Source organism: Musca domestica, unplaced genomic scaffold (assembly GCF_030504385.1).
Source record: "Musca domestica strain aabys unplaced genomic scaffold, Musca_domestica.polishedcontigs.V.1.1 75, whole genome shotgun sequence".
Lineage (NCBI taxonomy): Eukaryota > Metazoa > Arthropoda > Insecta > Diptera > Muscidae > Musca > Musca domestica.
In genome coordinates this window covers 3,088,109-3,112,966 of record NW_026712393.1, presented here as the reverse complement: position 1 = coordinate 3,112,966, position 24,858 = coordinate 3,088,109, and the positions used below count along the sequence as shown (strand labels likewise).

The 24,858-nt window shown below is 37.9% G+C and overlaps 1 protein-coding gene across 7 annotated transcripts in view; it reads right to left on the bottom strand.

Moving 5' to 3' along the window:
* Positions 1-3,499: 3,499 nt before the first annotated feature.
* The window catches only part of LOC101889088 (kalirin), a 38,373-nt gene continuing 17,014 nt past the window's right edge, over positions 3,500-24,858 (bottom strand). For 5 of the 7 annotated variants that reach the window (XM_059130429.1, XM_059130434.1, XM_059130437.1 and 2 more), the window contains exons 2-8: positions 17,178-18,230; positions 11,015-11,107; positions 10,650-10,953; positions 8,772-8,858; positions 8,596-8,700; positions 4,541-4,684; positions 3,500-4,476 (exon numbers count right to left, since the gene is read on the bottom strand). In XM_059130429.1, coding sequence (XP_058986412.1) covers positions 3,964-4,476; positions 4,541-4,684; positions 8,596-8,700; positions 8,772-8,858; positions 10,650-10,953; positions 11,015-11,107; positions 17,178-18,172 — 2,241 coding nt within the window. In that variant the 5' untranslated portion in view covers positions 18,173-18,230 and the 3' untranslated portion in view covers positions 3,500-3,963. Of the gene's footprint in view, positions 4,477-4,540; positions 4,685-8,595; positions 8,701-8,771; positions 8,859-10,649; positions 10,954-11,014; positions 11,108-17,177; positions 18,231-24,608 lie in introns of all 7 variants that reach the window. The other 2 variants (XM_059130432.1, XM_059130433.1) reach the window with 2 other exon arrangements.

Below are 24,858 nucleotides of genomic sequence, written 5' to 3'. Positions count from 1 at the left end.
ACGAGTCCGATTGTCTTTACATTAACACATCACAATATTTTTACTAACACAAGGTCTGGTGTGAAGATGGAATATGTCTGTCCAATACTTCTGGTACCTCCCCCTAAAAAGGTCAACATTTTGAAACATGTAAAACGCGAATTTAACATCCGATTCCATTCAGACGTGGCACATCTCAATAGTTCTATGAACACTAGATCTGATTATACAGATCCGGTTCTCTTCATATTTTACACATCTACAGGGTGATTTAAAAAAAAATGCAACAAAGTCAAACGCCACAATTTTTAATATTTTTTTAAATGTTATTGAATGAAAGCAAAAAATGTCGGAAATAGCATCAAATTTTAGAATAAATTTAGATTTGTTCGAATTGATCACCTTTGGCACGAATTATAGCCTTCAAAAGGCCAATGAAACCGTCTCACACTGCCCAAATTTTGTTCTGCGGTATTTTTGGCCCATTCCCGGAGAAGCGCTTGCTCGAGGTGATCGACACTTTGGTATTTTTTAATACTCCAGACACAAAAGTTCAACGGATTGGTATCCGGAGATTTTGGTGACCATTGTGCGCAGGAAATGAAGCGAGGAACCTCATTTTGTAACCAGTCTTGGGTGGCGCGTGCTGAGTGCGATGCTGAGTCCTGTCGGAATGTCCAAGGTCTGCGTCTGAAATGTTTGCGTGCCCAGGGCGTTAATACATCCTCCAGAATATTTTCGCAATAACATTCGGCATTTATTCTGATGCCACATCGATTAATACGAGCGGAGAGCAACCATCAGCTGTTATGGCGGCCCACACTATCACCATGACCGGCGCTTGAGTTCTGATAGCCAACCGAAGGTGCACATTTTCAGCTGACCTCTTTGGAAAGTAAACACGATCATTTTGGTAGTTTACCACTTTCGACCAAGCGAAGAAACTTTTAGCACTTTTGAGTCTATTTTCTTTCTGTTGCGGTGAAAGTTCTTGCACTTTTTAGAAATTCAATGGCTTTATCCCGAGCTCATTTTTCAATATTTGCCGAATGGAATATTGCGATATGTGCAGCTCACGAGCCATTTTTCGGCCACTGCGACGCGGGTTTCGATTACGTCGCTTCTTTTCTTTTCGAACCATTTCTGCTGATATTACTGTTTTCTTCCGTCCACTTCCTTGATGTAGGGCTATGCTACCAGTATCACGGTAACGAGCAATGGTACGAGACATAAAAGATTTATTCAGATTTAAATGCTGGAGTACTCTAACGATAGCCACTTGTGGTTTTCCACCTAAATATAAAGAAATCACACTATCACGCTTGAATCCCATCACGAATAATTTTTTTCTGGAAAGTTCTCACAAGTGCTTTTGTACGCTTGTAAACAATATAAAGAGCTGCCACTGGAATAATTTTTAACAGGAGTTAGGTGAGTACGTTTTGCTGGGCATTTGACAGATTTGCAATGCATTATGTGGCTGGAACACAGCAGATCATCTTCGGAAGGCCCAGGAATCGGTCACGAAGCCTGCCAAAGAAGCAGCGACAAACAAGAGTACTTGGATTCTTCTCTAATCTGGTTCTGCTTTTTACTCCAAGTTCAAAAATGATGCTAAGCTGAAGATTGGTCCACAGCGACACAGGAGTTAGGTGAGTACGTTTCGCTGGGCATTTGACAGACTTGCAATGCATTATGTGGCTGGGCAGGTGTTCTGCGCACTGCTGTCAATTCGAACCGAAATGAGAATTTAGGCTGCTGTACCATCCACATATTTGGTGCAACCGATATGTGGATGGTGCAGCAGCCTAAGTTCTCGTTTGGGCCAGATTAGAGAAGAATCCAAGTACTCTTGTTTGTCGCTGCTTCTTTCGCAGGCTTCGTGACCGATTCCTGGACCTTCCGAAGATGATCTGCTGTGTTCGTTCTAATATCATCTCTAATCCGGCTCTGCTTCTAACTCCAAGTACAAAAAGGAAACGACATGTATTGCTTGGGTCCATAGGGTCACGGGAGTTAGATAAGTGGGTTAGCCAGGGCATTTGAAGAGGTGCCAGTTCGACGCACTGCTGTCAATTCCAGCCGAATACGAATTCAGGCTGCTGCATCATTCAGATCTCAGTTGTTTAACTGCAATGGGAGGATGATGATCTCCGAGTATGGTATTCACTCTGTATTCTGCTATAACTTTGTAAGGTACTTGCATTCTGCTGATGGCATAGTCTTCCTCTTTTAGGTCTCGCGCTGTTGTGATCTTCAAAAGATCGCGATCTTCTCCGTCGCCGGTTTATAGATCAGTGAGAGAAAATAGTTTTTTAGCTATCTCCAGGCAATTTTTTAATCAGTACGGGATTCCTTACAGAACCCTCGGTCTTTGTAAGCGATTTCTGAGAGTTCCGAACATAAGCTGCTATGTTCGTTCTGATATTTTCCCTAATCTAGCTCTGCTTCTAACTCCAAGTTCAAAAAGAAAGTGGCCTGTATTGATTGGGTCCACAGCGACAAAGGAGTTAGGTGAGTACGTTTGGCAGGTGGCTTTAAATGTTCCTCTGGAATGCTCTTATATAAATATCGGTTCATAGTGGTTTCTGTAAAAACTAAATCCCCCATCATACTGCCACCATCGTTTTTAACTAGGTAGGTATCATATTTTGGAATCTAGTATTGTGTTGGATTTTCTACCAATTTTTGATCAACCATCACCATCAATTGGAGCCCAATTGAGAATTGAGGCTGCTGCACCATCTAGATCTCAGTTGTGCTAAAACTACTCTGGTTTGTCGCGGCAACGCTCGTTCTTAAAGTGCAATGGGAGGGGGATAATTTCCGACTATAGTATTCAATTTGTGTTCTGCTATAACTGCTGTGACCGCGTCAGAGTGAATGCTATTCAGCCCTGCTTGATATGCCTGTTGATCTAGAGGCTCTCTCTTTTATCTCTGTACCTCTCTCACTCCTTCTCTACATCATGAAGGTCTTTGTTGGTAGACACCAAGGTATTCCTAAGGTGAGAATACATAAAACGTTTTTTTGACTGGCTTAAGTCATCGCCTGGCTTCTTTGGAAAAGAACAAAGGAGCGTAGGACTAAAATCGAACCAAGTCAACCTAAAACTCCTTTTTCTCTACGAAAAAGCCATCAGATGAATAAAGCCAGTCAAGAAAGTGTTTTATGTATTCTCTACTTTAGATTTTCCTTCTTCTTGAGTGGCTGTTAGCTGTTCGCTCTATAGAAGACCTAATTCTCTATCCACCCCGTTTACCAAGCTTTGATTTCTGGGTATCTTTCAGTCAGATGAACTTGATGGTAATGCCTGTGCTCCAAAGAAGTGAGTGTTTGTTGTAGGGATACGTAAGTCGACTTTTGATTAATTCATTTTTAGTGTCGAAAAGAGAAAGTGTTGATTTTCAGAGCATTTGTCAGTTTGTTTCTTGAAGTTGAACTTCTCCCAAAATTATATTACCCTACAAGGCCTACAGGTATTTTTTAACTTTCCCATGAAGTTTTAAAAAATATCGCATTTTTGTTTCTGTAATTATCTGATTCTACATCCATCACAGATGTATTTTCTTTATTATATTTCATTAAATATTACATCGTTGTTTTAATTATTCTTTAAAAAAATGGAATATTTGGCATTTGGTTGATTCCCAACTTCATTTGTGACGTTCGTACATAAGTTAAATAACAAAAAAAATTACTACATAGACAAACATGGCTAACTAGAGCTTAAAAACTAGAATACTCAAAAAAAATGAATATAAAATAACAATAACAATCAATGGCTATTAAAATTATTCACATAATAAAAAAAAAAAAACAAAATACTAATCCGTCATTTAGTACTCAGCAATGTCTTTGATTGAGCGGCGTTTTGTTTCTGCAGGAATAACAGAACATTAAATACAATTAATTTCCTTCCCACCAAAGCTATTTGCGGCAGAAATCTTCTCAAATATTTTGGGGAACAAAAAAACTTCCCCCTTACGTCGTTGCATACCATGTGGCACGACTTGACGAACTCTCATCAGTTTCCGGTTTTGGTAATATCCACATATTACCAATACCACTGTCCGTACTAAAACGATTCGAATCACGAAACAGCGATAAATTTGCCGGTTTGGGATGCATATGATCTTCACCGTGTTCCAGAGCACGCATCTCCTTGAATTTCTTACGTTCCTCCTCCGCATAGGAGCTAACCATTTCACGTATCAAATCCAACCACTGTTCAACGAGGGCAGCATCAGCCATAAAATCACATTCCTGTTTCTTACGATGTTCATAGTAGAGGGTAAATTGTTTGGTCTTTGCCGTAATGCCTATGTGTTCACACGGATAACGGCCATGGAATATCAATTGTTTACCCTTGATTTCGGTATAGATAATACATTTGTCGAAAATGAACACCTTGCCACGATAGGTGCGTTTCAGTGTGTGATCGGCAATATTGAATTCACTAACTTTACGGAATTTACCCTGATAGAAGGTGTTGAACTGGCAAAAAGAAAAAAAAATATTATTTAGGAATATTGAAGAAACAAAATGTTTCAAATCTTACCTCATGCGTCTCACTTAAACAGACAATATCGTTAATGACCTCCGATTCATTTGTGGTAGTTAGCAGAGTTCTTAATCTTTTCTCCAAACGGCAACAGGATTCAATAACTGGCTTCATAATATAGTCACGATTTTTAAACAGGGTCTAAAATAAAAAAAAAAATGAGATGAGATTAGAAAAAAGTTAGCGACATGACATTATCAGAAAACAAATAAGGGACCAAAGAACGGCCTGAAGTTAAAAAATCAGCTGAAAGTTTTTTTTATAGAAAATCATCTGAAAGACTTCTAATAAAAGGGCAGCTTAAAGTGGAAGCAGATAAAGAGCTTTTTTGACTGGCATAAAAATAACAAATGATCCTAGGGCCAAAATCGAACTAAGTCAACCTACAACTTATTGGTTTCTCTACGAAGAAGCCAGCCCATGACTTAAGCAAGTGACTGCTATGTATTCTCACCTTAAAAGTGCTCTTATAAGAGTGCAACTGCCCGAAAGCATTATGAAATACAATTCTGTGGAAATAAATTTATTTGCGGAACAAGTTCTAACCAATAGTATCAAATGAAGTTGGTCTTATGTTTGGAGAAAAGCCTATTCTTTGAAATAATTCTTAAGGTGAAAATACATAAAAAGCTTTTTGACTGACTCAAGTCATCGGCTGGCTTCTTCGTAGAGGAACAAAGGAGTTTTAGGTTGACTTAGTTCGATTTTGGCCCTAGGATCCTTTGTTCTTTTTATGCCAGTCAAAAAAGCTCATTATCTGCTTCCACTTCAAGCTGCACTTTTATTAGAAGTCTTTCAGATTATTTTCTATGAAGGTAACAAGTGTCAAGTGCGCGAAACCCAAACCCACTCACTTGTATCAAGTCCAGAATATTGAGGTGCGTCAGAGTGGTGCTATAGCCTTCTTAGAACTTTAGAAGATCTCGCGCTTAACTCTATGCAACCCTTGGGTTCCCATAACTTATACTTCGAGTTTTAACCTCCGAGGTGTTCCTAACCCAATGACCTGTAACGAGATTAATTCCACTAGTCTTCCACGCAAAATCACTTATCCAAATCGCCATTGAATCCAGCAAAAAAGACGCCCAACTGGAAATACTTATCTAGATTTTCTTGGAGGTTATATATTCGGGAGTGCTTAACCAGGTCTCCCCTAACACGCTCCATGACTAATAGCTCGTGTTTTGACCTCCCAGGTGTTCCTAACCCAATGACCTGTAATCCCACTAATCTTCCACACAAAATCACTTATCCAAGTCTCCATTGAATTCAGCAAAAAAGACGCCAAACTGGAAATACTTATCTAGATTTTCTTGGAGGTTATATATTCGGGAGTACTTAACCAGGTCTCCCCTAACACGCTCCATGACACGCTCCATAGCTCGTGTTTTGACCTCCGAGGTGTTCCTAACCCATGATCTGGGGCGAGATTAATCCCACTAGCCTTCCACGCAGAATCACTTATCCAAGTCTCCAGCAAATAAGATGCCCAACTGGAAGTACTTATCTAGATTTTCTTCGAGGTTATATATTCGGGAGAACTTAACCTGGTCTCCCCTAACACGCGCCACAACTAATACCTCGTGTTTTGACATCCGAGGTGTTCCTAACCCAATGGCCTATGACGAGATTAATCCCACTAGTCTTCCACGCAAAATCACTTATACAAGTCTCTATTGAATCCAGTAAAAAAGACGCCCAACTGGAAATACTTATCTAGATTTTCTTGGAGGTTATACATTCGGGAGTACTTAACCAGGTCTCCCCTAACACGCTCCATGACTAATAGCTCGTGTTTTGACCTCCGAGGTGTTCCTAACTCATGACCTGGGACGAGATTAATCCCACTAGCCTTCCACGCAGAATCACTTATGCAAGTCTCCTTTGAATCCAGCAAAGAAGACAACCAACTGGAAGTACTTATCTTGATTTTCTTGGAGGTTATATATTCGGGAGTACTTAACCAGGTCTCCCCTAACACGCTCCATGACTAATAGCTCGTGTGTTGACCTCCCAGGTGTTCCTAACCCAATGACCTGGGACGAGATTAATCCCACTAGCCTTCCACGCAGAATCACTTATCCAAGTCTCCAGCAAATAAGACGCCCAACTGGAAGTACTTATCTAGATCTTCTTAGAGGTTATATATTCGGGAGTACTTAACCAAGTCCCACTTAACACGTCCTATAACTAATACCTCGTGTTTTGACCTCCGAGGTGTTCCTAACCCATGACCTGGGTCGAGATTAATCCCACTAGCCTTCCACGCAGAATCACTTATCCAAGTCTCCAGCAAATAAGACGCCCAACTGGAAGTACTTATCTAGATTTTCCTAGAGGTTATATATTCGGGAGTACTTAACCAGGTCTCCCCTAACACGCCCCACAACTAATACCTCGAGTTTTGACCTCCGAGGTTTTCCTAACCCAATGACCTGTAACGAGATTAATTCCACTAGTCTTCAAAAATCACTTATCCAAATCTCCATTGAATCCAGCAAAAAAGACGCCCAACTGGAAATACTTATCTCGATTTTCTTGGAGGTTATATATTCGGAAGTACTTAACCAAGTCCCACTTAACACGTCCCATAACTATTAGCTTGTGTTTTGACCTCCGAGTGTTCCTAAACCAATGGCCTAGGATGAGATTAATGCCACTAGCCTTCAACGCAGGATCACTTATCCGGTCCTCCATTGAATCCAGCAAGAAAGACGCCCAAATAGAAGTATTTATCTAGGTCTTCTTGGATGTTATATATTCAGGAGTACTTAACCAGGTGTCCCCTAACACGCCCCATAACACGAGCTATTGTGTTTTGACTTCCGAAGTGTTTCTAACCCAATAGCCTAGGACATGATTAATCCCACTAGCGTTCCAGGCAGAATCACTTATCCAAGTCTCCATTGAATTCAGCAAAAAAGACGCCCAACTGGAAATACTTATCTAGATTTTCTTGGAGGTTATATATTCGGGAGTACATAACCAAGTCCCACTTAACACGTCCTATAACTAATAGCTTTTGTTTTGACCTCCGAGTGTTCCTAAACCAATGGCCAAGGATGAGATTAATGCCACTAGTCTTCCACTCAGAATCACTTATCCGGTCCTCCATTGAATCCAGCAAGAAAGACGCCCAACTAGAAGTACTTATCTAGGTCTTTTGGGAGGTTATATTTTCGGGAGTACTTAGCCAGGTCTCTCCTAACAAGCCGATGACATCGCCGACGCACCTGTTGAAGCCATACGGTATACTTAGCCAGGTCACCGCGAAAATTGGAAACCCATTTGCAGGTCTTATTTATAGACTTGAAATAAAACTGTCACCTAATATTATTAAACCATTCCAAATAAAACCATTGAAACTAGAAGTTCTTATCTAGGTCTTCTTGGAGGTTATATATTTGGAAGGACTTAGCCAAGTCTCGCAACACGCGAGGGCTTCACAGACGCACTTGTTGAAGCCTTACGGTGTACTTAGCCTGGTCACCGCGAAAATTTGAAACCCGCTTGCAGTTCTTATTTATAGACTAATATAATCAAACAATTCCAAATAAAATCATGGAAAATTTGTTTAAATCCCTAAAGGTGTGGGTACATAAGCAGCTTGAAGTCTTCGCATGGCATATTTTGTGACATATCATAAAGCAGTGCTAGAGCCGCACTCAAATTCTGCCGTCGTTTCCCCTTATTATTTGAAATTAATATGTCTAGACATGAAGCCAAGCTGCTTATGTACCCTCACCTTAATAATTTATGTTATCACTCTCTCGATTACTTGTATAAATTTCTATTTCAGATCCTGGCCATCCGTGAGCTTATCGCAGCAACCAAGGGGAACTTGTTTCGTTACATCGTATAGAAAAACATCTGGAAGTTTCCGATAGAAATACAAGCTGAAAGTCCTCGTACAGATGACTAGCTACATATATTCTTATAGAAAACCAGCTGAAGGTTTCCTTATAGATGGCCACATAAAGGACTTCTTATAAAAGGCCAGCTAAAGGTTTTCTTATAGAAAACCAGCTTAAAGGCCTGATTTATATACTTACCGTTATAAATTGTGTCAGCAGCAGAGGATATCGAGCCATCCTCTGAATGGGTTGTACTAGAAAACTGTTAATGCCCAACTTATCATCCAATTCTGTTTGGATCAGCTACAAAAAAAAAAAAAAATTAAAAATATTTAATTGCATAATTTTGCTAAGGAATCCCAAGGACCACCTACCTTAAAATAATTCTTATAAGTATCACATAGTTTCAAGGAACGTTGTTTGTTCATGGTATATAAAACATAACCGTAAAAACAGTGTTGCTGAAATTCAAAGAAAAAAATTTATGTTTTTTATTAAAATTCGATTGAGAATTATTATGAAATATATAAAATTTACGTGCCACTTAAGGCTCTAACAGACGCCATGTGTCTTACCAAGGTACTGTCAAATTTTCCATGTGCGAAAGTTATATGCATCGTGTGATACATAGAAAAAATTTCGTTATAAAATATAATTATAACAATGTAAACCATGGTAGAATTATAAAGGTAAACTCATTTCTAATAAGCATAACCAGCTCAGAAATTTAAATCTACAACTGAATATTCAGGGTGAGATAAAAACTGTTTTTTTAATTTTATTGAACGAAAGCAAATAATGCCGGAATAGCATCAAGTTTTAGAATAAGTTTAAATTTTGTTCGAATTGGTCACCTTTGGCACGAATTAAGGCCTGCAAACGGCCAATGATACCGTCACACGTTGCCCGAATGTTGTTCTGCGGTAGTTTGGCCCATTTCCGGCGAAGCGCTTGCTTGAGGTGATCGACACTTTGGTATTTTTTAGTGTCAACCTTGCGTTCCAAAATACTCCAGACACATTAGTCCAAAGGATTGGTATCCGGAGATTTTGGTGGCAATTGTTCGCTGGCAATGAAGCGAAGAACCTCATTTTGTAACCATTCTTGGGTGGCGCGTGCTGAATGCGATGGTGGTGAGTCCTGTTAGAATATCCAAGGTCTGCGGCCAAAATGTTTGCGTGCCCAACCAAGGCTTTAATACACCCTCCACAATATTTTTGCGATAATATTCGACATTTATTCTGATGCCACGGTCGATTAATACGATCGGAGAGTGACCATCGGTTGTTATGGCGGCCCACACAATCACCATGGCTTGAGTTTGTGTTCTGGTGGCCAACCGAAGGTGCACATTTTCAGCTGTACTCTTTGGCAAGTAAACACGATCATTTTGTTTGTTTACAAACTGCTGGACAACGAATGTTTTCTCATCGGAGAAAACCAAATTCGGCAGCTCACCACTTTCGGCCAAGCGAAGCAACTCTTTAGCTCTTTTGAGTCTATTTTTTTTCTGTTGCGGTGTAAGTTCTTGCACTTTTTGGAATTTCAATGGCCATACCTCGAGCTCATTTTTCAATATTTGATGAATGTATTTCGATATGTTCAGCTCACGATCTATTTTTCGACCACTGCGACGCGGGCTTCGATCAAATCGCTTCTTTACTTTTCGAACCATTTCTGCTGATGTTGCTGTTTTCTTCCGCCCACTTGTTTGACGTCGGGCGACGCTACCGGTATCACGGAAACAAGCGATGGAACGATTTATTCACATTTAAATGCTGGAGTGCTCTAACAATAGCCACTTGTGGTTTTCCAGCCAAATATAAAGAAATCACACTATCACGCTTGAATTCCATCACGAATAACTTTTATTCTGGAAAATTCTCACCAAAATGCCGTTGCATGCTTGTAAACAAAATAATGAGCTGTTACTGGAATAATTTTAACAGCTGTCGGACGAGTGACTTAGAAATGACAGCAGTCTGAAGTTGGTTGCAGTTTTTTCATCTCACCCTGTATAACAGGTTTCCATCTCTGATTTTTCGACAATGCATAAATTTAAAAAAATATTATCTTGTGCAAGTCTATCACGTGTGTGTTATATGATGTCGGAAATTATGAATCGCAAGTAAAATATTAAGACCAAATTACGCAGGCATAAACAAAGTGAAATGTAAAACACATTCCGCCTGATAGTGCCTTTAATAATGTCCAACACATGACTACATTAACCATTTTGCATGTCAACTCACCTCTATATACTGTTGGAACTCATCAAATAATCTCTTCAAATCATGTTTATTGCGATGCAACATTGGCAGGAATTCATCGCGATGAAATTCGGCCAGCTGTTCAACATTACCGAATAGCACATATTTTTTACCACGCAAACCCATGGGCAAATCTTTACGTTCAAACATATTGCCATAGTTATTGATGCCCATCCACAGGTTCTCAACATAGGTTTCTTCGGTTTTGATCAGCTCATCGAGTATCGGTTGTATGCAACCATAACCCTTATCACGCATTTCAATTTGTTCCTCATCTTCGGGATCACTAAAAGGTTGGAAATAATTTTTTAACTAAATATTCAATAAAATCCCATGGAAATACTCACCATATCACCTGCCTTAAGGATGTGTATTTCTCGCCGCGCAAACGTACCGTCTGTGAGCCGCCAATTTCTGTTAGAGGTCGCGATCGATAGTTTCTGCAATGATACACAAGAAGTTAATCAAAAGAAAAAAATAATACACAAAATAAAGAGGTTTATATAAGTAACTTATTTGAAAATACATTTTCAAATTAACTACAAGTGGGTCCGGATCAATAAATCGTCCTGCAAATTTTTAGAGAACTAAGAAATAAAATTGGCATTGATGAAAAATTAATTACAAGTTTTTATACCAGCCTTTCGACCATGGCATGTGAATATTCTATTAACGCCGACTAATTTAAACAATTTACTGAGAAAATACTATTTTCCTGGATTTATATCCTTGGTTCTACATACCTCCAAACATATAAAAAATATTAGTTCATGGTTCTGCTCATAGCATAGCATAGCATTGCTCATAGGAATCTTGTCTGAGGACGCCATGGTTTCCAGAAATTAGGACTATAGTCAAATGAGTCGTGAAGAAGCAATGTGGGATCTTTTCAACAGGTTGCTATTTTCTTCTGATCCGACAATATCGAATTTGTCTCGTAGTATATCTCTCAATCATGGATATAGTGAGTCGCTATCTGAAGAAGTCCTTAAATTTTTGCAGCATTCTTATGCTACCAACTAATTTAGATCAAACCCCGGACTCTGAAAGTGATTAGTATCAAAGAAGTAATGTTAAAAGGGAAAAAATGTGGCGGAAGTACCAGATAAAATTGTCCGATCTCTACCATCTTCATAACAGATCTTGTCTTGATAGATATATTGACATTTGCCAAGTCTGAGTGGAATCGGATGTTAATTTCGCGCTTTATGAACTGCATGGATATTCAACATTTTCACCCTTTTTTAAGGGAGGTACCAGAAGAAGTGGACCGATATATCCCATCTTCACAACAGATCTTGGGTTAGTAGAAATAATGGGATGTGTGAAATATAAAGAAAACTGGATGCTTATTTCGGATTTAATAATCGTTTTGGTTATTCGAAGCGTTGACCCTCTGTGGGGGAAGTACCAGAAGAAATGGTCCGATCTCTACCATCTTTATAACAGATGTTGGGTTGGTGGAAATATTGAGATGTAGAAAGTCTGAATGGAATCGGATGTTAATCTTATGAGCTTCACAGATATTCAAAAAATGTAACCTTTGTGGGGGAGGTACCAGAAGGAGTGGACCTGTATATTCCATTTTATAAAAGTTACAATTATTCAAAATTTAGACCTTTTGTGGGGGATATTGTCCATTTTCGCACCTGACCTACAACTGATTCAAATATTAAGATTTGCAAAATTGGAGCAAAATCGGATAATCTCTTCTCTCTCTGTGCAGTAAAATATTTTCTTTGAAAATTTTTAGGTACCTGAATTAGTGGACCGATATTGTTCATCTCCGAACTCGACCTATGTATGATAATAATATTGCGATGTACCATGTTTGGACCAAATCGGATGCTCCCTTCGAGAGTCATCATGCGTACCAGCCGGCAGACGGACGGACATCGCTAGATCGACTCTAAATGTCCTGAAACAGATTTTGTCCAAAGAGACCTATGATCCAAAACCGTTATTTCGTTATTGAAAATGAGATATATCGGTCCACGTTTTGGCATAGTCCCATATAACGGTACCACCCGATATTCGGTATTTTGATGATTTTTACCACATTTTTTCAAGGATTTGTCTGAAATTGGTATTTTTTGGTCATAATGGGTCCTAGTTTGTGCGGCGACGGTCCACGTTTTTGTATAGCCTTATATAGCGGTACCTCCCGACGAATGTCTAAAAATTGGTATTTGTGGGTCATAATTGGTTCAAGTGTTTTCTTTACCCTAAGGTGGAGGGTATTAAAAATTCGGCCCGGCGGAACTTAATGTTTTTTTACTTGTTTGGACTGACTTTGGTCATCGGCTGGCTTCTTCGTAAAAGAACAAAGGAGTCGTAGGTTGACTTAGTTCGATTTTGGCCCATAGTACAAGTATAACTGTTCGCCCTACAAGTCTTTGTTTGTTTACGGAGAAGCCAGCCGCTGACTAAAGCCAATCAAAAAAAAAAAAACATTTTATGTTTGCTCACCTTAATTCTTAGTTTTTTTTTTTTAATAAAGATTCGTGCAGAATGATCTGCGAAGATTTTAATGTTTTTACACAACTTTGTGCAAGAATTGTTGTAACATTTGTTGGTTGTTGTTGTTTTCACAAAACGTCCGTTAGAAGAATTTACTAAATGTTTGTTTACTTATTGTCTCAATCAGCTGTTTCCTAGTTTTCTCGTAATACCATGTTCCCATTGGTATTTAAATTACGTTCTTGATGTTGCTTTTACGAAATGACCGTTTTTGCTATTGTTTCAATCAGCTGTTTCCTAGATTGCTCGTAATACCATGTTCCCATTGGTATTTGAACTGCATTCACTCTGAAAATGTATTCATACGACACAATTCATATATTCCAACACTGATATGAAGGATTTAAAAACAAAATTATATTTTATAAATCGCAATGTTTTAATTAATTTCGATAAGGACCCTTAAAAATTAATCATGGTAGAAGATTATAGGTAGATGCATAAACGCTTGGGAACATTGATATGTCAAAATTTTTAAAATGTTTTATCAAAAATAAGTAGATTTAAAAATGTTTTTTTTTTATACGAGGCAAATCGGAGGTTGTTTTTAATAATTTTTCATTCGACATTTTCAATTTTAAAATCGGTTTGACAGTTCATTGTCCCAGCAGCTGTGTCAATGAAACTACCCGTATTCTTCTACCATGGTCCGCTAGAAGAATTTACTAAATGTTCGTTTTCTTATTGTCTCAATCAGCTGTTTCCTAGTTTCCTAGTAATACCATGTTCCCATTGGCATTTGAACCACGTTCTGAATGTTGCTTTTACGAAATGGCCGATAGAAGCATGTTTCAATGAGCTATTTCCTAGATTGCTCGTAATACCATGTTCCTATTGGCATTTGAACTGCATTCACTCTGAAAATGTATTCATACGACAAAATTCATATATTCCAGTGCATGAAATATGCACTGATATGAAGGATTTAAAAAAAAAAAACAATTACATTTTATAAATCGCAATTTTTTAATTAATTTCGATAAGGTCCATTAAAAATTAAGTCTGGAATCATGGTAGAAGAATATAGGTAGATGCATCAACGCTTGGAAACATTGATATGTCAAAAATTTTGAAATGTATTTTCAAAAATAAGTTGACTTTTATACGTTTTCAAATACGACATCAACCAGAGGTTGTTATGATATGCATTTTTCAACAATTTTTAAAAATTTTAATAAATTTTCATTTAAAAATTTCAATTTTAAAATTGTTTTGACAGTTCATTGTCCCAGCAGCTGTGTCGATGTGACTACCTGTATTCTTGTACCATGGCTGGAATATAATTTTTGGTTGTTCAGAGAATGTTGCAAAGTGAAAAATGTAATAACATCTTTCGCTCGGAATATTCTGTGAAAATTGTTATGTTCGAAAAGCGAATAAAATGAAAGAATCACGTGCCATGTGAACTTGGTTTCATGTGAGTCGTTTGACTTAATATTTCGCAACAATTGTTGCAAAATTTTATGGGAGATTGTCTTTACAAAACGTCTGGTAAAAGAGAACGAATTGTGAGAGAAATTAAAAGAGCTAAGAGCTGAGAACTTTTCTAGATGTTTGTTTTGTTATTGCCTCAGTCAGCTGTTTCATAGATTGCTGTAGTAGAGTGGCCAGATTTTAATAATGTTGGCTTTTTTACTTTTTCCAATATTTTCGTACTTTTGTAAAGGATTGTTCTGAATAAATCTTGAAGTAAAGAGACTTATACTTTAAGAGAATTTATTTGAAGTTTAAGTTTATATGTGAAAGTACTATAAGTCTTAACCTTTAACTTCTGAGGTGACATATTTTATAACGTGGTGGTAAATTTTACCCCTCTAAATATTACAGAAAAAAACTTTATTAAAAATTTTATTTGATAATAATTTGTTTTTTAAAAGTAAGCTTGTATATTTTAAATTACAATAAGTAAAAAAAAAAACATTTTTTTATGTAAACTAAATTTTTATTCATTGTAATAGAATAGAGAATTTAAAGAAAATGTGAAGGGAGGGTAAAATTTACCACCACCTCAGAAGTTAAAGGTTAAAAAAATTATAAAATTTTTAATTGTCAAATTTAGGGGGTTTTCATGATTCCACGATGTCTAACCACTTATTTCAACCACTTATTCCATATAATATACATTTACAAAACTCTCCACTTTCATTCTTATCACAGCCACAAATGCGTTGAAAATCGTGATTCATACAAAACCAATATAAAATAATAATAATATTAATAGAATAGAAATGGGGAAGTAATTTTCTATTTGCCGAGAAGCAAGAACAACAACAATTCATTCAATAATAAATCGTAACTCTTATCTATAGTTTTTTTTGTAGATATTCCGAAATGGGGGTTTACCCTTCTTTATCTAAGATAATAGCAATTTTAACGATTAATCAATAAAATTAATAACTAAAACCCCCGGCAAAATAGCGCAAATAAAACGCGACATTTTTTATAGAATGACTGATGGAACGCTTTTGTAAAATATAGGTTCATGTGAGGGGAAAATTGCAGAGAAAAGTGTTCCAGATTTTTAAGGTTTTTTTGTTTTCATAATTTGTATAAAAATATAAAGACCATGGTAGACCTAAGAAGGTAAAGTTATGTAATCATATGTTTACAATTTTTTCAAAACTATACCTTTGACAAAATGTAATTGTCAAAAGATATATTCATAAATCCTATAATCCTAAGAGGAAAAAACTGCAACCAACTTCCAACTGCTGTCATTTCTAAGCCACTCGTCCGACAGCTGTTAAAATTTTTCCTGTGGAAGCTCATTATATTGTTTACAAGCGTACAAAAGTATTTTGGTGAGAATTTTCCAGAAAAAAAGTTATTCATGATGGAATTCATGCGTGATAGTGTGATTTCTTTATATTTGGCTGGAAAACCACAAGTGGCTATCGTTAGAGCACTCCAGCATTTAAATGTGAATAAATATTTTGTGTCTCATACTATCGCTCGTTACCGCGATACTAGTAGCGTAGCCCGATGTCAAGGAAGAGGACGGAAGAAAACAGCAACATCAGCAGAAATGGTTCGAAAAGTAAAGAAGCGACTTGATCGAAACCCGCGTCGCAGTGTGCCCGAAAAATGGCTCGAGAGCTGAACATATCGTAATATTCCATTCGGCAAATATTGAAAAATGAGTTCGAGGTAAAGCCATTGAGATTCCAAAAAGTGCAAGAACTTACACCGCACCGGAAAGAAATGGGCTTCGCTTTGCCGAAAGTGGTGATCTGCCGAATTTGGTGGTTTTCTCCGATGAGAAAACATTCATTGGCCAGCAGTTTGTAAATAAACAAAATGATCGTGTTTACTTGCCAAAGAGGTCAGCTGAAAATGGGAACCTTCGGTTGGCCACCACAACTCAAATGCCGGCCATGGTGATGGTGTGGGCCGCCATAACAGCCGATGATCGCTCTCCGCTAGCATTAATCAACCGTGGCATCAGAATAAATGCCGAATATTATTGCGAAAATATTCTGGAGGGTGTATTTAAGCCTTGGGCACGCAAACATTTTGGCCGCAAACCTTGGACATTCCAACAGGACTCAGCACCATCGCACCCAGCACGCGCCACCCAAGAATGGAATTACCACTAAAATCTCCCGATACCAATCCGTTGGACTATTGTGTCTGGAGTATTTTGGAAAGCAAGGTTGACACTAAAATATACCAAAGTGTCGATCACCTCAAGCAAACGCTTCGCCGGTAATGGGCCAAAATACCGCAGAGCAACATTCGGACAGCGTCTGACGGGTTTATTGGCCGTTTGAAGGCCATAATTCGTGCCAAAGGTGACCAATTCGAACAAATCTTAACTTATTTTAAAATTTGATGCTACTTCTGACAATTTTTGCTTTCATTCAATAAAATTAAAAATACGACCCCGTCCAGTTTTTGACATTTTCTTACTGTATTTCTTTGTTTTTGTAGGTCACTTGACCCCCACATTTAGCTATTTTTTCACAAAATTATAATTCATTCCTTTCTTACCTGGGAAAATCTTTGGTTTTTTCTTTAACCAGCACTTCATCACTCTTATTTGTGTTATTCTTCTGCACGGAGGCCTCCTCCTCCTCCACCTTACTTCCGCTTGGCTCATGACTGTTCGAATGCGTTAAGAATGGTGCCAAAAATGTTTTATTTGTGGCTTCTGCTATTGGTGGTGAATTCTCTTGCAGAGATTTGCGATTTTCCGACCCATCACCGGCCGGACATTCTTCCGCTACCTCATCCTCGATGGCATCGACTTCATCTTCGGTGTGTTCCTCATCGATACTATGATGAAACGAGGAATGATGTTTGATGTTTTGACTATCCAAGTTCATGACCAGAACCCGACCCGGCGGTGCCACGTAATATGAACCGGAATTTGAGGATGTGGAGGAAGAATTTAATGTGGGCGCTGACACCTTATGCCACACCGGCTGGGCCCGTTCGCTGCTGAGCAATGATTGTGTCGATTTGGAATTAAATTTGGATGTTTTCAAGTTATCGCTGGCATGGAATTTTTCGAAGAGAATACGTTTCTGTTGAACGCCCAACCAGGCCGGATCGGGTGTTACTGGCGTTGTCGCAGCCGAAGAGTGATGCTGATTTTCAGGCGTTGGCATTTCGGGGGAATCACCCTCCAAAGGGGATGTATTTGTTGCCTCTAGACTTGTGGTGAACTCATACGAACGAAGTTTTCTCATTGGTTTGCTGGGTTTGTGGTTGGCAGAGCTTTCTGTTGCATCTGAATTGACAGAGTATACCATGTTGAGAGAACTGGAACTGGTGGAGGTGGTGGTGGCGGTTGAGGGTGTTGCAGGTTGTGAGGAGTTTTCGGAGGTATTGTCTTCTATACTGATTTCATGTAGCAAGCGCGGTTCAATGGAACTGTGACTTTCGGTACTCTGACGTCGGCGATTTGAACCGCGTTTATTAAAGTTACGATTGCTTAGATTTCGTTCACGACGAAATGGCCGAGGGCTGTCAATGTCAGACATGGTGTTAGCCGGGAATCAAATGGGAGGGGTGTCTTGGCAGGGTCTAGAAGTGTGTGGGCTGTAAGAAAAGGAAAAAAATATATTTTAATATGAAATAATAAATGAAAAGGCCATGGTAGAATAATGAAGGTAGATTCATGTGATTGTTTACGTTTTTTAAAAAATATATATGAACAGGGTGATAAAAACAAGCAACAAAGTCAAACGCCATAATTTTTAAATTTGTTTTTTATTTTTATTGAATGGAAGCAAAAAATGTCGGAAACAGCATCAAATTTAGAATAAGTTTAGATTTGTTCGAATTGGTCACTTTTGGCACGAATTATGGCCTTCAAACGGCCAATGAAACCGTCACACGCTGTCCGAATGTTGCTCTGCGGTATTTTGGCCCATTCCCCGGCGAAGCGCTTGGTTGAGGTGATCGACACTTTGTATTTTTTAGTGCCAACCTTGCTTTTCAAAATACTCCAGACACAATAGTCCAAGGGATTGGTATCCGGAGTTTTTGGTAGCCACTGTGCGCTGGAAATGAAGCGAGGAAAATCATTTTTTCACCATTCTTGGGTGGGGCATGCTGAGTGCGATGTTGCTAAATCCTGTTGGAATGTCCAAGGTCTACGGCCAAAATGTTTGCGTGCCCAAGACATCCAATACACCCTCCAGAATATTTTCGAGATAATATTCGGCATTTATTCTGATGCCACGGTCGATTAATACGAGCGGAAAGGGACCATCGGCTGTAATGGCGGCCCACACCATCACCATGGCCGGCGCTTGAGTTCTCGTGGCCAACCGAAGGTACACATTTTCAGCTGACCTCTTTGGCAAGTAAACACGATCATTTGTTTGTTTACAAACTGCTGGACAACGAATGTTTTCTCATCGGAGAAACGCAAATTCGGCAGTTAACCACTTTCGGCAGTTCACCACTTTCGGCCAATCGAACCAACTCTCTACCTCTTTTGAGTCTATTTTCTTTCTGTTGCGGTGTAAGTTCTTGCACTTTTTGGAATTTCAATAGCTTTACCCCGAGCGCATTTTTCAACATATGCCGAAAGGAATATTGCGATATGTTCAGCTCACGAGCCATTTTTCGGGCACACTGTGACGCGGGTTTCGATCAAGTCGCTTCTTTACTTTTCGAACCATTTCTGCTGATGTTGCTGTTTTCTTCCGTCCACTTCCTTGACGTAGGGCTACGCTACCAGTATCACGGTAACGAGCGATGGTACGAGACATAAAAGATTTATTCACATTTAAATGCTGGAGTGCTCTGACGATAGCCTCTTGTGGTTTCCCAGCCAAATAGAAAGAAATCACACTGTCACGCTTGAAATCCATCAAGAATATCTTTTTTGTCTGGAAAATTCTCACCAAAATGGTTTGGTACGTTTGTAAACAATTTAATGAGCTGTCACTGGAATAACTTTAACAGCTGTCGAACGAGTGGTTTAGAAATGACAGCAGTCTGAAGTTGGTTGCAGTTTTTTCATCTTACCCTGTATACACTTTATGGGGTCTACGATCAATATTTAGGGATGTAATATACCCCCCTCTCCAAGGTGGAGGGTATAAAAAAGTCATGTAATTTTTTCAAAATCATCAAGAATCCATCCCACCCGTTTATACTTGATTTAAATAAGGCGACCTTCTTAATTCCACATTATGTGACGCAGGCTTATTAAAAGCTTTAACATTTTAAGTTACAAAGTTCATTCTGACTGCTCTCTGTCGCTCTGAGTAATACCTCTGTGCGTCAACAGTTCTTAACTTAGAAAATATTTTACAAAACAATGAAAGCATTTGTTTACAGCTGTTCTAAGGTAAACTATTTTTAAAACAAACATCTCAGGCTACTCAAAACTGGAATCATGGTATTAACTATTTTTTTTTTTTTTTTTCGTTACATTTGATGACAAATATAATTTTTTTCGGGTGAGATTTCAAATTAGGAAACAGAGTAAAGGTGAGAATATATGAAACGCTTTTTTGACTGGCCCAAGTCATCGGTTGGCTTCTTCGTAGAGGAATAAAGGAGTTATAGGTTGACCTAGTTCGATTTTGGCCCTATGCTCCTTTTGTTCTTTTCCGATGACTTAAGCCAGTCAAAAAAGCGTTTTATAATAATTTGCAACAGAATGCAAAAGAAAATGCCAAAAAATAATAAATCTAGAAACAAACGATCACCCATGGCGATCCGATGGAATATGCATTATATTTGTTACATCATTTGTAAACAAATGTTAACTGAGCGGTAAAGGTGAAACTACATGAAACGCTTGTTTGATTTGCCCAAGTCATCGATTGGCTTCTTCGTAGAGGAATAAAGGAGTTATAGGTTGACCTAGTTCGATTTTGGCCCTATGCTCCTTTTGTTCTTTTCCGATGACTTAAGCCAGTCAAAAAAGCGTTTTATAATAATTTGCAACAGAATGCAAAAGAAAATGCCAAAAAATAATAAATCTAGAAACAAACGATCACCCATGGCGATCCGATGGAATATGCATTATATTTGTTACATCATTTGTAAACAAATATTAACTGAGCGGTCTTATTTCGAACAACATAAGATGACCTACTTCACTTGGTTCATTTCAGTGAATCGATTGAATTGAAATGAAGCGCTCATAATACAATGTTCCTATTAGCATTTAAATTACGTTCTCTATTAAAATCCATTCACACCATACGATTCATAATTCTTAGATCTAAGTTCATATTAATTTGAACGGAAATGTATGAAATCCGAACTAGAATGAAAAGAAGAAATAATTGTTAATTTTTTTTTTTTTTTTTTTTTTTTTTTTTTGAAAAATGTCTTTATTCCAAAAAATTGATTTTCTCTTCGTCCATGGAATGAGGGTATATTAAACCTATAGATCAGTTTTAAAAACCTCTAAATATCCCATAAAGTATATATAGGGTGAGATGAAAAAACTGCAACCAACTTCAAACTGCTGTCATTTCTAAGCCACTCATCCGACAGCTGTTAACATTATTCCAGTGACAGCTCATTATATTTTTTACAAGCGTACAAAAGCATTTTGGTGAGAATTTTCCAGAAAAAAATTTATTCGTGATGGAATTCAAGCGTGATAGTGTGATTTCTTTATATTTGGCTGGAAAACCACAAGTGGCTATCGTTAGAGCACTCCGGCATTTAAATGTGAATATATCTCTTGTGTCTCGTAAGATCGCTCGCTGCCGTGATACTGGTAGCGTAGCCCAACGTCAAGGAAGTGGACGGAAGAAAACAGCAACATCAGCAGAAATGGTTCGAAAAGTAAAGAAGCGACGTGATTGAAACCCGCGTCGCAATGACCGAAAAATGGCTCGTGAGTTGAACATATCAGAATATTCTATTCGGCAAATATTAAAAATGAGCTAGAGGTAAAGCCATTGAAATTCCAAAAATTGCAAGAACCGCAACAGAAAGAAAATAGACTCAAAAGAGCTAAAGAGTTGCTTCACTTGGCCGAAAGAGGTGAACTGCCGAATTTGGTTTTCTCCGATGAGAAAACATTCGTTGTCCAGCAGTTCGTAAACAAACAAAATGATCGCGTGTACTTGCCAAAGAGGTCAGCCGAAAATGTGCACCTTCGGTTGGCCACCAGTACTCAAGTGCCGGCCATGTCGTGGGCCGCCATAACAGCCGATCAGAATAAATGCCGAATATTTTCGCGAAAATATTCTGGAGGGTGTATCAAAACCTTCGGCACGCAAACATTTTGGCCGCAGACATTGGACATTCCAAGAGGGCTCAGCACCATTGCACTCAGCACACGACCCAAGAATGGTTACAAAATGAGGTTACTCGCTTTAGCGCTCAGCGCTCAATGGCCACCAAAATCTCCAGATACCAAACCGTTGGACTATTGTGTCTGGAGTATTTTGGAAAGCAATGTTGGCACTAAAAAATACCAAAGTGTCGATCGCCTCAAGAAAGCGCTTTGCCGGGAATGGGCCAAGATACCGCAGAGCAACATTCGGGCAGAGTGTGACAGTTTCATTGGGCTTTTGAAGGCCATAATTCGTGGCAAAGGTGGCCAATTCGAACAAATCTAAACTTATTCTAAAATTTTATGCTATTTCCGACATTTTTTGCTTATTCAATAACAATTAAAAAAATTTTAAAAATTATGGCTTTTGACTTTTTGTAGTTCTTTTATCTCACCCTGTATATCTACGAACCCCTTCTGATACCTCATCCACAAAGGGTCACTTTTATCCGTCATAACTTGCGAAACATGACCCATTTCTTTGGTGCCTGGTCCATAGAGGGTCAAGAATTTGAATAATCATAACAGAAATCAAAATATTTTTAAATAATCGAAAATTGGCTGAGGGTAGACATCTTTCGGCTAAACCGATTGATATTTTTATATCCTCCATCATAGTATGGAGGGTATACTAAGTTTGCCTTTCCGTTTGTAACACCTCGAAATATACATTTTTGGCCCCACAAAGTCTATATATTCTCGATTAGCATAAAATTCTATGTCGATTTCCGTCTGTGGAAATCACTCTAGCTTCCGAACGAAATTCGGTATTTTCATGATTTTAGCGATATTATTTGCCGTAATTATTTCAAATTTGGTATTTAAAGTTCGTTATGGGTACTACAGCCTATTACGGAAAATTGTCCGTGCAGGTCCACGCCTTCGTATAGCCCCCATATGAAGGTACTTTCCGATATTCGGTGTTTTGATGATTTTAGCGGCATTATTCATCAGAATCGTTTCAAATTTGATATTTAAAGTTCGTAATAGATACCACAGCCTATGACAGAAAATTGTCCGTGCAGATCCATGCCTTCGTATAGCCTCCATATAACGGCACCTCCAGATATTCGGTGTTTTTATGATTTTAGCGTCAAATTTGGTATTTGACGTTCGTAATGGGTGCTACAGCATATGACAGAAAATTGTTTGTGCAGGTCCACGCCTTCGTATAGCCCCCATATGAAGGTACTTTCCGATATTCGATGTTTTCATGATTTTAGCGACATTATTCACCGGAATTGTTGCAAATTTGGTATTTGACGTTCGTAATGGGTGCTACAGCATATGACAGAAAATTGTTTGTGCAGGTCCACGTATTCGTATAGCCCCCATATAACAGCACCTCCCTATATTCGATATTTTCATGATTTTTAGCGACATTATTTACCGGAATTATTTCAAATTTGGTATTTGAAGTTCGAAACAGATATTACAGACTAAGACAAAAAATTGTCTGTGCAGGTCCACGTCTTCGTATAGACCCCATATAACTGTACCTCCCGATATTCGATGTGTTAAAGATTTTAGCGTCATTATTCACCGGAATTGTTGCAAATTTGGTATTTGATGTTGGTAATGAATACTACAGCCTATTACAGAAAATTGTCCGTGCAGATCCACGCCTTCGTATAGCCTCCATATAACGGCACCTCCAGATATTCGGTATTTTCATGATTTTTGCGACATTATTTACCGTAATTATTTCAAAATTGGTATTTGAAGTTCGAAATAGATATTACAGCCTAAGATAAAAAATTGTCTGTGCAGGTCCACGTCTTCGTATAGACCCCATATAGACCCCATATAACGACATTATTTACCGAAATTGTTGCAAATTTGGCATTTGAAGTTCGTAATGGGTGCTACAGCCTAAGATACATACAATATGTCTATGCAGGTCTACGTCTTCGTATAGCCCCCATATAACGGCACCTCCCTATATTCGATATTTTCATGATTTTAGCGACATTATTTACCGTAATTATTTCAAATTTGGTATTTGAAGTTCGTAATGGGTGCTACCGCCTATGACAAAAATTTCGTAAGCAGATCCGCGTCTACGTATAGTCTCCATATAACAGTTTTAATTAAAGTGGCAATTTCCGGGAGTTTTTTTTTTTTTTTTTTTTTTTTTCTTTGAAAAATTTCAAGTTCCTTCCAAATGGGGGAGGGTATTAAAAGTTCGGCCCGGCCGAAGTTAGCTGTTTTTTTTTACTTGTTTTAATACAAAATGATTCACATTTACGTGGTGTTAAGATTTTTTACAATTTTCCATTTTTTTTTTTTTTTGCTTCTGATAAATTTCCACAAAGTGTTTAATCAGCATTTGAATTAAATTCTTTTTTTGTTATTTTATGTGATACTTGAAAATACAACATATTTTCAACGGAAGCACGTTTAAGATAGCTGACATTTCCTCAAAAGTGAAATATTTTATATGTCGACACATATATCCGTTATTGTGATATTTTACACTTAATATTCAAAATCGTATTTTGTTCTGACTCACTTGCCTTTGTGCAAAAAGTAAACAAACTAGAATTTCTATTATTGTGTGTTTTCAAACAAATAATAAATGGCTTTATTATTATTTATTTTATTTCAAATCCATGCTTCTCTTATTTTATTTTTTTTTTTAGAAATTTTGACATCACACTTCACTTGACGAGACTACACGCTATAATTATTCGAATATTCATTTCCCAAAAGGAATTTCGTTTTGATCGTTAAAATTGTATGCGTTAATTTTTTTTTTTTTTTTTTTTTTTTTTTTTTGGTTTTATATCGAAAAAAAATTTGTCACATTTGCTAATGAGCAAAGTTTAATTTCGCACGACTCGATCGCTTTTTATGTTCGCTTGTCGAAAGAATTTCTCTTTTGAAAAAGCAGAACCGTTTAGAACA